We start from the raw sequence: 15648 nt of genomic DNA, 5'->3' as shown, positions 1-15648 counted from the left end.
TTACTATCCAGTTTAATTTTAAAATAAGTCAAGAGCAACTATAAACTGACCTTTGTCTGGGTGTGATTCAGCACAATGCCTGAAGCAGTTTGCTCTTTCTCTCTGTGATGAATGAGTGTTATGTCAGTCCCCTAAACAAAGCTACAGGCAGCCTTCAACCAGATGCGCCGAATTATTAATAATTATTATTTGTCATGAGACATTCGTAACGTGACAAATTTAAATCTGGATCTTTAATGCACCTACAAACATAACCTCACTCCCTGCAGGAAGATAAAACAGATATACTTGCAGTAATCGCTCCTGAGGTGTTTGAACTACATTTCCCACAAGCCTTTGCCTCATTTATATTTCCCATAACTCTTTGCGTGGCTACCGCTCACGGAAACAAGAAGGTCGCAGTCAACAGCATTTTACCGAGACAGAGAAGAAACCAAACCGTAATTATGCTGGGACAGGCTGTAAGACGATTCACAACGTCTGCTGTTCGTTCTTCGCATTATGCTGAAGGACCAGGGAAGGTGAGAATATCTCCACAGATCAGCATTATTGTTTTAAATGCGATAATGTGTGTATCCGGCCTTGTCTGTAGCCTAGCGTTAGCTAGCGTCACTTGGAGGTCATGTCCGTTATTGACAACAGCGTCAAAGTAATGCTAGCAAAACTAGCCACGGGCATTTTTACTTTATCTTTTACACTATAACAAAACATTTAAAGAAGAGGGCAGCCTAGTGACAGAAAGTGTTGACTTGTTGACGGACAATTTGGGAGGGCTACCTGTTTGTTAGCATTAGCTTTGTGGCTAAGAGGTTGCTAATTATTAACTAGCTAACTTCATCATTGCTAACTCGTCCACAAGCACCATAGCAAACCAGAATAAGCCGGTTAAAGTTACTGATAAGTTTACATACATTTAATATGATGTAGGTATCTTGTTAACACACTAGTATATCCACAGACACTTGCACAATATGAATATTAATGCTTCAAGAAGGTTGTTCAGTACTTCCGGCTAATGTAACCTAAGGTCACAGCTGAATGCTAACATCAAGCTAATCTGAGAAAGGTGCTCCTAGTTTTTTGACCGTAGACTGCCTGTATTAATTTTGCACACTGCAGTTTGCTTCCTCTAGAATAAAATGTAAAATAATGTGATGCATGCTGCAGCTGCGGCTGATGAAAGAAATAGAGGACATCACTAATAGCGTCAAAATGAACTTGACATTTGTGTGGTGCACATTCTGCATTTTTGGCCCTAGTTGCATTTTATAAAGAGTTCCCATAGTTAATGTAAAGTGTATTTTGTTGAGGACTACAGGCCTTGATTCACTTGAAAATTATTGCTACAGCTTTCAGCTTTTTATTTCAAAAAGCAAGTCATGTGAGGACTTTGATTACAGAGTTCAGACTAAGCAGTCTTGGTCCCTTGATGATATATTTCATTTTTTAAAATAAATACACAAAATAAATCGCTTCATTTTTTCAACCGATTTTGACTTCTGAAAATGCACTCAAAATATTACACACTCAGATTCTTAATCACCTTCAGTGGCCAGTGTAAAACATGAATCTCACTCTCACGTGACATACTTGGCAAGAAATAAATAAAATAAGATTGAAAACGGAAATGTGAAAAGCGTGCTCTTATCATTGAGACACTGAACTTTAAATGGCATTCCTGCCTTGAGACCTAGCATTCATTGCTGACCCTGACTGCGGTTGAATATTTGGATGAAGTATGAAGCTCTTTGCACAGATATCCTGCACGTAGCAATGATGATTTAGAATTAAATTTTAAAATAACTGTTTATCCCCAGCTATGGATTTAAATGACAGTAAGGTCAAATAGATGCAGCAGAGGATTTGCATTTTCTAGGAGTTTCACTGAGCCATAATACTCGTCTTTTTACAGAACCTGCCATTCTCAGTGGACAACAAATGGCGTCTGCTCGGCATGATGGTGCTGTTCTTTGGCAGTGGCTTTGCATTCCCCTTCATCGTCGTCAGACATCAGATCCTGAAGAAGTAAAATGGACCAGTGCTGTTCCTCAGCCTTCAAGGTAATTATGACTGCCATGTTGATCTAGCATATCTGCTTTCATTAAAATGTCAGGATGATGTGGCATTTACTTCAGCCTGGGTTTGAATAGTGACCCCAGACAATGACAGTCCTTCACTGTGCCTCCTTAGCCTTTTGCTCAGCGGCATATCTTAAATAAATTACCTGTACGCCTGAGAGTGACGGCGACAAATGTCATGTGGTTTGATATTGACGCTGTGTTTAGATAAGCGTGCACTTCAGCAAGTTAATGTGACAGTTTATTGCAGACATTGATGTGTATCAGGTGGGAGCAGGTCAGAGTTGTTGTTGTCATATTTATCTTCACTGGTGTTTACTCAGAAATTGCTTTTCTGTCATCAAGTGTATGCAAGTCATCTTATCCCCTTTTGCCCTATTTTCTTGTTCTCCCTGCAGGTCGTCAGCTGGAGCATATTTATCCATCAGAGTGCTAGCCATCTAGAAGAATGGGAATCTCTTAATTTTCTTTGTAAATAAAGTTTACTCAAATATATTAAAGAAGCCTATTCTTATTTTTTCATAATACCAGAATATGTTTCATGTTAAAGCCATTACACAGAAAGTAAAGGTATTCTAAACATGACTAGCTGTTGATCATTTTGGTGAAAATGATTTCATTTATTTTGTAATCAAGCTTGCTCTATATAAGCTAATAGGTGTTTAACAGTGACTCCAATTACATGCCCTAACAAAGACAATCTTTCAGTTAAGCTGATTACATAATTAAAGTTAATATTCCACTAATACTCCTGTTTACATGTGGCTGTACATACAATTAATGTGCTATAACATGTAGTTTATCAGACTAAAGAAACTTAAGAAAAATGTGATGGCTGGAGCCACCTGTCATCTTGCTTCTTTGCATCAAAATGGCCCCCCACCTTCATTTCTTCAGCCATCTTCTTGAAAAGGTCAGTGTTGCAGTATTTGTGCAAATCCAAATACCTGTTGAGATCCAAGTCTTTCATAATGTTTTAAAGGAGGTGTTTTTATCCTTTTATAATTAGAAATGTAGGCTTTTCTTTTGGGCATGCATCTCAACCTCAGCCTTGCAAACTGTTGGCAAGTTGGTTTGTTTACAACATCTCCACGATAACGTACAGAGCTGACCGTAAATGGACAAGAGGTTCTCCGTCCCGAACTACATTAAAAACCCCAGTTTTGATACATATTCCTAATGGATTGTACACATGCCCAAATAATACAGACATATCCCACATGTTAATTAGAAAATGATAAATTTGGAAAACTCTCATTCTGAATATCTAAACACAATATGCTGTTGGCATGACCCACATCAATTTCAGAATGTCTTCATATCCAGATTGATAGTGGTATATCAGCATGCATGTAAACATATCCAGATACTCAACTTACGGCCTGTGGGCGAAGGGTGCTGTGTGACCCCTCCAGCCATTTTTGTTTTTCACAATAAATATAAATTGATTCACACTGGAAAAGTTTTTGTACTTAAGGTTTAAATAAGATGCCAGAGTGCATAGAAAGTATCAAAATAGAACTTGTTTATCAAAGTAATCCCTGACAGAGCTCCAGGCTAAGACCAGAATGTCCTCAAATCCTAGAGAAACCCCTGCCTACACCTGACCTGTGCAGGGCTGCTGCGTCTGGCCCCTGGCTTCCTGTCATTGTGCAAAAGTGGCCCACAGGCAAAGCAAGTGGAGTATCCCTGCTATAGTCTAGCCTGATGAGTAGTTACCACCTTTGATTAGCTGTATACATGTCAGATGCAGGCATATTTATGTCCAGGTCCTTTACGATGAAGCAGATGGGCATTGTTTCATAGTAAACCAGTGGCTAAATATAGCCTGTGCTGCTTAATGCAATTTGGCCATGCGCTTTATTATATCTACAAAAAGTGGTGGCTTTTTTCCCTCCGATTTATTAGTGCTCTTGCCAGTCTAAAAATACTAACTGCAACCTTAGTGACGTGCTTAGTAGTTCCCCAAAGATTCATAAAATATGGAGCCTGTTGGCGTAACGACAACGTTGAAAAAGTTAACAGAGAACCCATAACTTTGTAAATTTAAAACCCTTCGTCGCCAGCAACCTAAAGTGAGTGAATAAAATGGAAATTGAAAATCAGTGTGAGAGAGTCAGCATTGAAGAATCCAGTCTTGCTGCTCTTAACAGCTCCTCTGCTAGTTATTGTTCCTCTTCTCTATATCTTAGCTCTTCAGCGGAACTCCACTGAATAACCCATTTCAGTTCAATTAACCCTCTGCTTCTGGCTATAATTATCCAAGGACAATGTATTAAAAAGGGAGGTGTGGCTGCTCAGTTGGCAAGGAAGGGGAATGTAAAAGTTAAGAGGTTTTCCATGCTCCTCTATTCAGGTCTATCTCATGCCTGAAGTCATTTTTAGAAATCTGCTAAGGTTAGTTTTTCATTTGCTCATGCTGTATAGCAAAGAGGGTGCCTGGGTCGGTTGGCCTAAAGACAGGCGGAGACATACGGGGACAAGCTGTAAGCATGAGAAACAACCTGGCGTATACCCTTTGTAAACCCCCTGATTTTCTCTCTCACGCACACAACTCACAGCAACTTGTAAACCTGTCAGGTGGTTTGGTGTTCTCTTGCATTTGTAATGATGTTATACTGTGAGTGCCTTCAGGCCCTCCTGGATGGAAGAGCATTCAGGTCGTGCAGCTCTTGCTAGGCGGTGATAAAGTTATCAGACATTTAATGGGGTCAACAAGTGGGAGCCAATATTTCATAGGTGTGTTGTATTGTCCTCACTTAGAATAGGTTGACCTTTGTTAGTAGCTCAAGGGTAGGGAGAGAGGGAGAGAGGCGTTTGTGGTCAAAAACACTGCCCAACACATAAACATGACATCCTGCGTTATCACAGCATACTAAACTGCACACACACGCAGCACATTTCAAAGTGTTTGCTACCAAAGCACAAAATTAGCAACGGCATACACACCACAAACTAATTTAACAGTCTGATCAACACTTTTCCTCTTTACATGCACCTTGAGGTGATAATGCACCTCGAGTCAGGAGGTCATGTGGAGTGCCGTTTCTTTCGAGAAAGTAAGGTGCGGAATGGGAAAACATCAACACTGCATAATGCATGTAATTGTCATTCTGCTCAGTGATATCTCAATAGCTTTTCTGTTTACCGAGGGAAATGCTCAGCCATAAACAATAATCCTTTCTCAGAACAGGCTCTTATCGGAATGTAATGAACCATCACGATTGAGTGTGTAAGCCTGCTTTAGTTGATGTCCTTCAGCCCCTGGCACGACCCATGCTTCATGGTTACGTTGTTTTTTTTGAGTGCATCTCGAAGATCACAGAGAAAGAAGGAGCACTCAAGTGCCATTCGGAGACAAATACGCCTCGCTGAAGTGATATTCCATCCACGGTCTATCTTTTGGCTATCAAAGGCTCGCCCACATAGGCTTGAAAGGTGGCCGTAAAAACTTCTAATGATCATTCCTCACATCCAGAGTCTTAATTAAAAGACTGCAGTTATTTTTATTCTCGGAAAAACTGTTTTTTTTCCCCCGAAAGTTTTGTTCTGTGTCATTAAAGTGGTAAACATTTGAAAGCTCCACTTCTGTGCTCTGAACTCTTGACAGTACGACACCGACTGAACAGAACTGCCAGCAGCTACTTTAAATTTTTACAAATGGTTCAGTTGGGTGCTACAGTACGCTCCGGCACTCAGAGTGCTAATTTAGGAATGTCCCCAACATTTGGAGCCTTTTGCAGAAAAGGAGAGATTATAAAGAGACATGCATTTGCTCCCCCTGAGAGAACAAATTTAGACTGGCAATGACACTCTGAGAGATCAGGTCACATTATTATCCCAGAGTGGGGAAAAAAAAAAACACGCACTAAGCAGTGGGTACTTTTTTTGTCATAAATGTTTGATCTATTCTCTGCCATTATGCTGCAAACCGGGGCTTTTAAGAATCCTAGTTGATGCCAGACTCCGGCAGTGAGGACCAATTAGACACAATGGTGTTATCTGGACAAAGACCAAGCTGCAGTGCAGTACTGGCGACTTCTGAAAAGTGCATAAGGCTATGTTGGCACAGGGCATGTTGCAAGTCCTATGGTGCCCACAACAGCCCACATCACACGTTTTAGATGGGCATGCCATATCTCCGCTGCGTGGCACTTTGAGCGGCTGCGGGAAGGAGGCAGACAGAAAAAGAATACATTACAGGAGGATTACGCACCCAGCATGCCAAGTCTCTTGCAGGAGTTTGTCATGCTGCATTTAGTATGTAAGTGAGGGGGGGAGAAAGTGAGAGGGTGTGCTATTGTGTGTGTGTGTGTGTGTGCAGCTTTTGTGTGCTTTGCCAGAGTTTACGCCTTCATTATAGCCAATATCTGGTAAATTCATTATTGTAATTGTCGTTCCAAATGCTTTACATTCCCTGGCGCACAGGCACTAATTAAAACAAAGCGTAGTCATTAAAGATCAATTCCATACCAGCTTATCAACACTCAGTGATTGTTTAACACCATGCATTCTAATAAAATGAATAGCTTACCTTCAATTACTGCAGCAAAACCCTTTGCTGTGTGTATGTATATATATATATATATATATATATATATATATATATATATATATATATATATATATATATATATATATAGCAATACCTCCAGTGCAGCGTCACAGCTTTTTATTTCCCCTTTTATCCAACAAACTAATATATTTTTATATGTTCTTGCAGTTATGTAAATCGCCTTATTTGCAGTATTTGTGGCCATTCACTGCAGCCTCTGTAGACTGTTCAATAACAGACTTTTCTGCATCTCACGTGTGGAATCTAATTATAGTCTCATTTGCACTTCAGAGAAGATAGTGGGCTTAGCTTGGTGTAAAGCATGCACAGCCATCTAATAAAAAGACTCAAGGTTTTATTGAATCTTCTCAGTTAGAGGCACATTTCAGATCCAGCCGCTGTGTTATAGTCAAACAATTGCATTTGTAACTCTTAGACGGTGTGAGCAGACTCATTAGTGATTGACGGTTATATAAACATTTACTTACTCTGAATGAGAGTGGGTGCCTGACAAATACTCCACAGACTAAATAACCCCTCCGGGTGAGTTGGATGAGCTCTAATCAGCACTTTGGTGTAAACATCTTGCATTGTACCAACCAATCAATGCATTACATGCAAAAGCAGCGACGCCCTAGATTGCGGGGCCCACCCATCATATCAGCAAGACGACAATGAGAGGTGAAAGCAGCTGTCTCCAGTCGCTGCACAACACTGACACTGCACTGTCAGTCAATAAAGTTTCAAGGACACGCTGAACTCCCAAGTTTTTCTGCTAAGCCCTACCTTCCCTACCTTCTCTGTTTACCATGCTCTACCTCAAAGATGCTGACTTGTGGAGAAGTGCAGAACTGTCAGTGCAGGAAGATGAAGTGTACATGCACCTCCCACTTCGTCAGAGTGCCTCAGCCAGGAACTCTACACAATTAGTCCAGAACCTCCAGGGGATGGCTGTTCATAGGAGATGAATGCTAGCAGGATCCCCGAGACGACTCATACGTGTGTATGTGCGGGATTTTTTTTTTGTATGTCACGGAGAAAAGAAGAGCAAGAGAGACTTTAACGTTTGTTGGAATCTTACAAACAGTCTGCGATAAGGGTAGACGAGGAAAAATAGTCTCGCCAGTTCTGACAAAACTGAGCGTATCAAGAAGCCACAGTGTCAGAGACACACATCATTATACAATATAGACAACTCTCTGTACAGCACAGATTGCACTCTGCAGCCTTTATCATCCATTAATGTTGCAGTGCCTTTGCTAAGAGAAAAATACATGCGCTCAACCACCTCAAGGAGACCTGCCCTTTGTCAGCAGCAGCAAATCACAGAGACATTGCGAAGCCAAAGGAGAAAAATATGTCATATGTCACTGCAAGTTTTTTTTTGTGCACTCAGTTTGATATGAAAATACTGAGTGCAAAGACATGGCAGGGACCCCGGGCCAAGATCCGCAAAATCGGCATAATCTCTACATCCCCTCCAGCCCACTTTAGAACCCAGAGCAGTCTTCAGTTCAATAATGTAACACTACACACTGCCAGAGTTAATAGCAGCGAGTTCCAGGGTGAAAAAGTTTTCATTTGAAATAATCATGCCCACTTCAGTCCACGCTCTCCCACATTGAGCCTTATGTTAATGCCTCTGAAGGGTCGGATGTGGATGGATGTGCATTTCTCTCTCTCTTACTTCATACAATATACAGTGCGTTTTGAGTTGAGCTCTGTTCCCTCTCAATAAAAAGCACATATTTTTATCTTCCATTTTACCAGCTGTCTGGCATAAAACACATCCTGACGTGTAAAATGCCCAGCTAAATCAAGAAGATTTTTTTTTTGTCTGGCGCTAGTGTATACTTTCTTCTTTCCAGGGCCTGAACGCTTAGTGATTTGAATTTGATTTTAATAAAAGTCACTTACTTTTGTATTTCTCTGAAAGTTACAGCCTGTCTAATTCAATTTATTGTGACAACACTAATCTGGGGCTTCTTTTATTTTCATTTCCTGCCACTGCCGCTTCACAAATACATTTCATTTGGTGTTGTTACACCCAGTTGGTAGTGAGGTTTTTCTGTGGCTGTAAATCAGTACAGATCCTCCACATAGATGCTACATATAAATGTCAGCATGCTTATTTACTGTAACAAACCCCCCTCAGTCTTAACAGGACTGGGTTGGTTGGGTTCCATGTGTTCTACATAGAAGGAAAAAAACACAGTCTCTAATGAAGCATCTCTGGAGATGCTTTCTGCTGCGATGGAACAGCGCAAATGTAGTGTGGGAATAAGGTCTGACAATGTGAGACTACTAGAGATGCAAAGTGAGAGGGATGGCGGGAAAAAAAAAGGAGGGTTGCAGATGATCATTTGTTGTTGTTTTCTCTGCCACGGGTTTCTTTTCCTCCCACAGATAGAGAGAAAATATTTGAACCTTTTTTCTGGGCCAGGAGCTGTGTCTGTTGCTCTCCAGTGGTCTCCCTCCCTTGTTACTCTCACTGAAGGGATTCAACCCACGGCATTTCACACACTGAGAGGCATCCGCCGCAAAACCTACATATTCACATGCACATTTGCACACACATAAGCCCCGAAACTGATGCACAAACATTGTTCAAGTACATCCACGGGAACACTACTGAAATATGGATACAGTATTCACACAAACACGTACAATCTGTCGTATTTCTGTTAAAGCCTCGGACAAACTCAGCTTTAGCGAGTACATCTATCTTACTTTCAGTTGCATAAATTAAAACTAAGTGCAGCTGGTGTGCAATCAGCAGTTCTCCCTAAAACTGGTGCCAAATGTGCAGGCTAGCTGTGTATTCGTTTTACAAATATACATACATGAAGAATAGCTGAATATAGCTCACATTTGTACTTACTCTACAGACAGCTGGATTGAAGACAGACAACAGAGAGATATCGATAAATATACAGTGCAGAAATGAGCGGAGAAGCTGCACAGGTACAGGAGCCGTATCTCTACAATTGTTCCCCATTGGGAACAAACACTGTCCTCAAGTCTGGAGTCAGCACTTTTATAGTTTTTGCAACTCTGTTTACCATATTTGCAAGATTTCAGATGTAGCTCTGCAGTAGTCTCCCAGGACAAAGATGCAGAAGTACAGAGGTACAGAGGTAGAGAGGTTGTACAGTGGTGCACTGTTGCACTGTTGCTAGGTAGCATGATAGCTCCCCCATCTGGACATAAAACAAACTATCAGGCTTTAACATGTAATGAATTCTTGGGAGAGTTAATACTTGCGGTGCCAAGGTTACAGCTGCTGCATGATGAGAAAATTACTCTGCTGGAATCAACGTTCTTTATATTTTAAACAACTTTTCAGTTGTTGTCATTCATCACGTCCTTTGATTGCCCCACATTCATATTAAGAAGTAACTCAGGGCAGGTCAAACTCATTATATAAAGCTCAGAGCAGCACAGTAAGGGTCCACGCAAACACAATTTGATCTCACATAGTTTTTGTGAGTGTTTGTCGAGAAGGCGGGATGCAACAATAATTGTTTGCTTTGAACGCGGGAACAGAGCACCAACAGAGATAGAATACAAGCCACAAAGGCAGGACTGACAGTGCAGGGGGAAATGTGAATGAAAGGCCTGTGCCTCGCAGAGACAGGGGAGGGAGAAGTGGGGCAGGGGAAGACACGGGGCGCTCCGATTGGTTGTCTCTCTGCGGACCGGTCTCTTCCAGGATGTTCTTTGGACGCCACAGATGTTTGGATGAAACGAGCAGGCACAATTCGGGTTGGCCTGGGTTCAGTTGGGTCTGTGAATGGGGCCTTTCAAATGCACGCTGAACCACATGGCGCCCAGGACCTCAGCCACAAAGCCTCACTAGACTAACTCAATATTGCAAACATAAAAGGATCAAATACCTCTTTCATTCTTTTATTTGTTGGGGGATCCTAAACAGGGATAAATATTTGTTGTAAAAAATTAGATGATATTTTGAATGTTGGACTGCATGACATGTAATCCCTGTGGTACTGTCAGTGTGAAATAAGCCAGCAGGTAGAACTCTTTCCAAACGTCCTTCAGATCTGTTGACAGCTATGAGCGTTTAAAGTTGTGTTCACTGAAGAGTAAAACTTTATTTAGTCAAAGTTATACAAACTTAGCTTTAACTTTTCAAAGGGATATAGACGGTTTCAGAGTTTCTCAAGATTTCGATCTAAGATCTTTCAACTTTTACCTCACAGGCTAATTAAGTGAGAATTACTGTTATCCTGTTTCTTTCCGCAATTACAAAGACATAAGATAGAGAATAAAAAGTCTCTTCACTGATGAAATCGTTACCTGATGATTTAAGTGTGTGTGTGTGTGTGTGTGTGTGTGTGTGTTTGAGTGTGTGAGTGCGAAGGTCTGCACAAACAAAACTATCCCGCTGCTCCATAGCCTCTTCACTCTGATAGGAGAGGCCAATGTATCCAATTAATAAGAGAGGTTAAAGTTGACTTTCCACTGGCTGGTCCAATCACAGTAGGTGCCCCGGTTAATTTGGCGAACAAAGTCATGGCAGGGGTGGGTGGCCACTTAGGGAAAAGCGAGGCGAAGGAGAAGGGATGGATGAGAGGAAGCACGATAAGGACTGAGGGAAAGATTGCAGCCCCCCCTGACAGCTCAGCTTGCATGGCAAATGAGGGAGCTGAGTGAACAAAAACATTTGCTGAATGTGTAATGGGAACGATCAGACCACTTCAGGAGGAAGACCAAAACAAAACCAGAGCTAGATAAGTCCACTGCAGTTTTACCGCCTTGGTGGAATGATTATTTGTGCATAAAGTCCTCACATAAACATCACTCCACATTTCCACTTTTGTCATGAATCATAGTTCAGCCAAGTATTTGTTACACAACAAAATACAGTCAGCAGCATTTTATCTCTGCACAGTCCGGCTTTCTGATGTGATATGTGGCTATTTCTATTGCAGAGCACCCACGTGGATACACAGTCAAAAGCATCACTCACTTGACTCCACTCAGGAAGCCCGTGACTCCCCACTCTGCAAAGGAAATCTCTGAGCTTGCAAAAGACATTGATAGATGTTGCCAAAATATAGTGCATATATACACACCTCATTGGGACTGAAAACCAGTCTCAACTCTGACAAGCAGCCATGGACGATGCTCAAGCACATCCACTGTTCCCTAAATTCATACACAGACACTGATGGCAGTTTTGCCTCAGCAAGCTGAGAAATATTCCCGTCTGCTGGCTTCTTCTTTTTTTCCCTCTCTCTCTCTCTCTCTCTCTCTCTCTCTCTCTCTCTCTCTCCCCCTCTCTCACCCTGCATCCCGCTATCTCCGTCACATCTCTCACACTTTGGTTTATGAATCCAAACTGACGGCAGGCAGACTTCTTTTCAAACTTTGAAAAAAGTGACTCTGAATAGAACATGTAGCCCTTCGGCTCCTGGGGGCTCCGAGACTCCAGAGCTTTCTTGAGTGGTGCATTTCAAAAGTGGAGAAAAATATTCAAAACAAAGAAGGTGGAGAAGAAAAAAAAAGATATATATATATATATATATATATATATATTTATGTTTCCAAGAATTCAAGTAATAACCTTAGAAAGCGCAGGTAATAAAGTGATTCATGGAAGTTGGAGATAGTATTTGTTTAATAAAAAAATAAAAAAATAAAAAAATCCCTCGCAGAACTTTAGCCACACATTACCAGGATTTCACTGTTGTTTCATCATTTCCAGTGGAGATCTAACCTATCATTACAAGCTCTTAAAGAAGGCATTCTCAGCAGTATTATCTTGATGCAATGTCATCATAGAGTGCCCTTATTCTGAATAAATGTTTTCATCTATCCTTGAAAAGCCTTCCCTATGGCTATATCATAATATTTCATTACTTGGGTGTAATTTTCACAGGCAAAAAAAAAAAAAAACTGAACGAAGTGTGTAAGCTTAATTCGATGCAGCTATGGTCTTTTTAGAGTTTGAAATTGAATTCCACCTACCTTCAAAGTCTGGTAACACAATTAAGCTTAGTTCTTTGACTTTAAATGTGATTCTGTTCTGAAGTGTCTTTGTTCCGAATGTCTTTTCTTAGAAGTTAATTGCATTTTCAGCGGGTGTTGTTCAGCACTGTAAAATGGGCATTTATGACACCTAGCTTATATCTCTACTTACAGGCTGCCCTGTTGTCGAATACCTCACTGCAAGGTGAAATTAATACTTTTGTATTTTTAGTTTAATGCGAGCTGGGTTATAGCAGAAGTCTATATAGTGGGATTTCTTTTTGTTTTGTCACTAAATTGGTTTTGTGTTCTCGCCGAGCTTCACACACAAGAACCCCACTTCCAGTGCCTGAAAATTTCTATGCTTCATTAACTCGCCTTCCTTAGTGAGATCCTAAAAAGGTCTCTTTAAGTTAGGGTGAATGGCCTGCTTTACAGAGCAAGAAAAGATGGTCTAATTAAACTATGCCCTCCACCACTCCATTTAACCTCTGACTGCTTCTTTAATGAGTTACTCACATGGAACAGATTTGATTTATATTCCATTTATTCACGGACACATAAATTTGAAAAATACGGGTTGGCCCTCCACAAAAGCCTCAGTCTTAACCTGGGGTTATCACGTTGAGGCAATTGTGGTCTGTAAAAGTGAGAGTTAGTATTTGTTAAACTTCCTCCTTATAAGAACTGCAGTATTATCTCTTAAAGTCGCGCTCACAACACATACCTGTAAAAAAAAAAAGTTTCTGCACATCTTCTGAGAGTGAATGACTCTAAACGCAGGGGTGAGGAAAGGGACAGACACAAGAGCCGAACAAGCAAAACAATGGGGAGCCTGTTGGGTTTTGTAAATACATATTATAGCCGAGTATCCAGCCAATCACTCCGTGCAAGCCTAGCGTCCCTGGAGCCTCCTCAGCAGCCATCTGTGAGCGAAGCAGAGAGAATAAGCAACAGGGAGTTTGGGAAAGTCTGGAAATGCTGAATCAAATCTGCAATACCAGCTGTAAGACTTAAAAAAGTAAGATGCGGTGACCTGGGAGTGAAATACATGAAAGAGTGAGTAGAGGGAAAGACCTGCTTTTGATACAGTGAGAAAATGATGCATGAATGTTTGTATGCCAAGGTTTCTCAATGGAGGATGGACGCTTATTAGACATGCAAAAAAAAAAGGTTCAAATATTAACTTTTTTTTTTTTTTTTACCTCTTTTCCATCACAAGGCCAATCAGATTTATAAAACATGTATGAGTGTAGCCACGGCTGAATTATCATGAGAGAAATGCAACAGACAAAACTTTATGAAGTGATGCCACACAGTGCTTTTAGCAGCAGTGGTGCCCTTTGCTAAATAAAGGGACTAAATGATTGATTGAGTGACTGTGTGAGGGAATGACCAATTGAGGGAGAAATGGAGGGAGGAGGAGGAGGGGGAAGGGGGTCAGGGAGTTTGGGAGGGAAGGAACAGACTGCTCTATCATCTCCGCCCAGACACCACTGGGATTTAGAGTGAGAGACAGTATAGAGCGGTGGAGAGACAAATCGCTTCTCTTGACCTTTGAGAGAATAGCCACATACAGTAATAATCCACCGAGGAGGGGGGGAAGTTGAGCCGGCTATAATATTGGGGTTTTTACTTTCACTGGAGAAGTACTCTTCCAACATACTGCCGAGGAAGATAAGGCCGGAAGGATGGAGCTCTGCACTTGTACATGTTTGTTGGTGTTTGATCTCTCGGTTTTTAAGCTCCAGTGATCGTGTGAGAATTCATTTATCACACGGTTTAAAACTAACCAGGACACCACAGTGCAGTATGGATGCTCAGATCAGTTTAAAGATGTGTTCCAGCTGGATTTTTTAAAAAAAAATCTTTCTTCCACTGCTTTCAGCTGCAGCTTTCACCCAACTAGCACTTCGTTGAGATCCCGAACGCTGAGATTTCCACTTTATGTGCCTTCATTAAATTCTAAATAGTGCTGTAATTCTCTTCCCTTTGATTCAAAAGCTCTTCTCTGCACTTTTTTTTTCCAACCAAACAGTACATGTGGGATGTAGCCTGCAGTGATGTGCAAGCAGTGTTCCAACATTATGGGCCCTTAACTTTTTTCATCTGCTGCAGTAAAGAGGTTAGCGTGATGGACTAGTTACTGTTGGAGCCTGTCACTGTGGTGTGCACCGCACTCTGATCTACAACGTTCTGGGCTTTAAGTACTACTCCGTGCCCTGAGCAATTATGGGCTGCTTCGCTATAGTCTGCCGGGTAGAGAGCTGAAGATGTATTGGTGGGAACAGTACCATTTCTGATGGTGAATAATTCATCTGGTACATTACTGTGGATTTAGATCTTTCCCTGGATTGCTTGATTCAATTTCACCTGTAATTTCCAACAGCCGGCTCTGTCATGTGAGCTTTTAGAGGAGCTTCTGCTAATGTGGTTGGTTGAGTACGCCATTAAAAAAAGGTTGCATTACCAAGGACGTATGTTTTGTATCAACACTGGAGAGAGGGCATGTTTGAAATGGGGGTTTGGGGTACTTAAATTCTGAGCATCAAACACTTCTGGGGAAGTGTCTTTAGTTGTGTCAAAATAAAAGTTTTCCACAACTTTCATGTTTTTATTTTAATTTAAAGATCTCATTATTTAAAACATGTGCAAAGGAGGTTAAGGTTAGCTCCCAGATTAGCATGTGCATCGCTGTATATCCTTGGTATCCTTGGTAGCCAACAATATTATCAGGTGACACTTTCCTATCCATCATACACAATATGATTTTTATCTGCCTCCATGCCACCCATCTTCTTCTGATTTTCTTCCCCCTCCTTCCCACTCGTAGACACTTGATGAATGCATACAATTTGCTTGAATCTGTTCATCCATTCCTACCAGACACTGCAGCCCCTCACCTGTTTGCTCCCAATGCATCATCTCTAATCATCGTCCCTGCCATGCACACCCATTCAATATGTGGGGAATCCCTATCAGTTACGCACTGAATCTGGCTCTAATGGTGCACAGTTGACTGGG

The 15648-nt window shown here is 41.2% G+C and overlaps 1 protein-coding gene across 1 annotated transcript; it reads left to right on the top strand.

Moving 5' to 3' along the window:
* Positions 1–360: 360 nt before the first annotated feature.
* On the top strand, positions 361–2581 carry LOC125890193 (cytochrome c oxidase subunit 7C, mitochondrial). The gene is made up of 3 exons (XM_049578706.1): positions 361–521; positions 1913–2060; positions 2477–2581. Exons 1-2 carry the CDS (start codon positions 447–449, stop codon positions 2027–2029), a joined length of 192 nt encoding a protein of 63 aa, XP_049434663.1. The 5' UTR covers positions 361–446; the 3' UTR covers positions 2030–2060; positions 2477–2581.
* The last annotated feature ends 13067 nt before the right edge of the window (positions 2582–15648 follow it).

Source organism: Epinephelus fuscoguttatus, linkage group LG6 (genome assembly GCF_011397635.1).
Source record: "Epinephelus fuscoguttatus linkage group LG6, E.fuscoguttatus.final_Chr_v1".
NCBI classification, from domain to species: Eukaryota; Metazoa; Chordata; class Actinopteri; order Perciformes; family Serranidae; genus Epinephelus; species Epinephelus fuscoguttatus.
The sequence above is the reverse complement of the archived record's forward strand: the minus strand, read 5'-3'. Positions and strand labels throughout refer to the sequence as shown.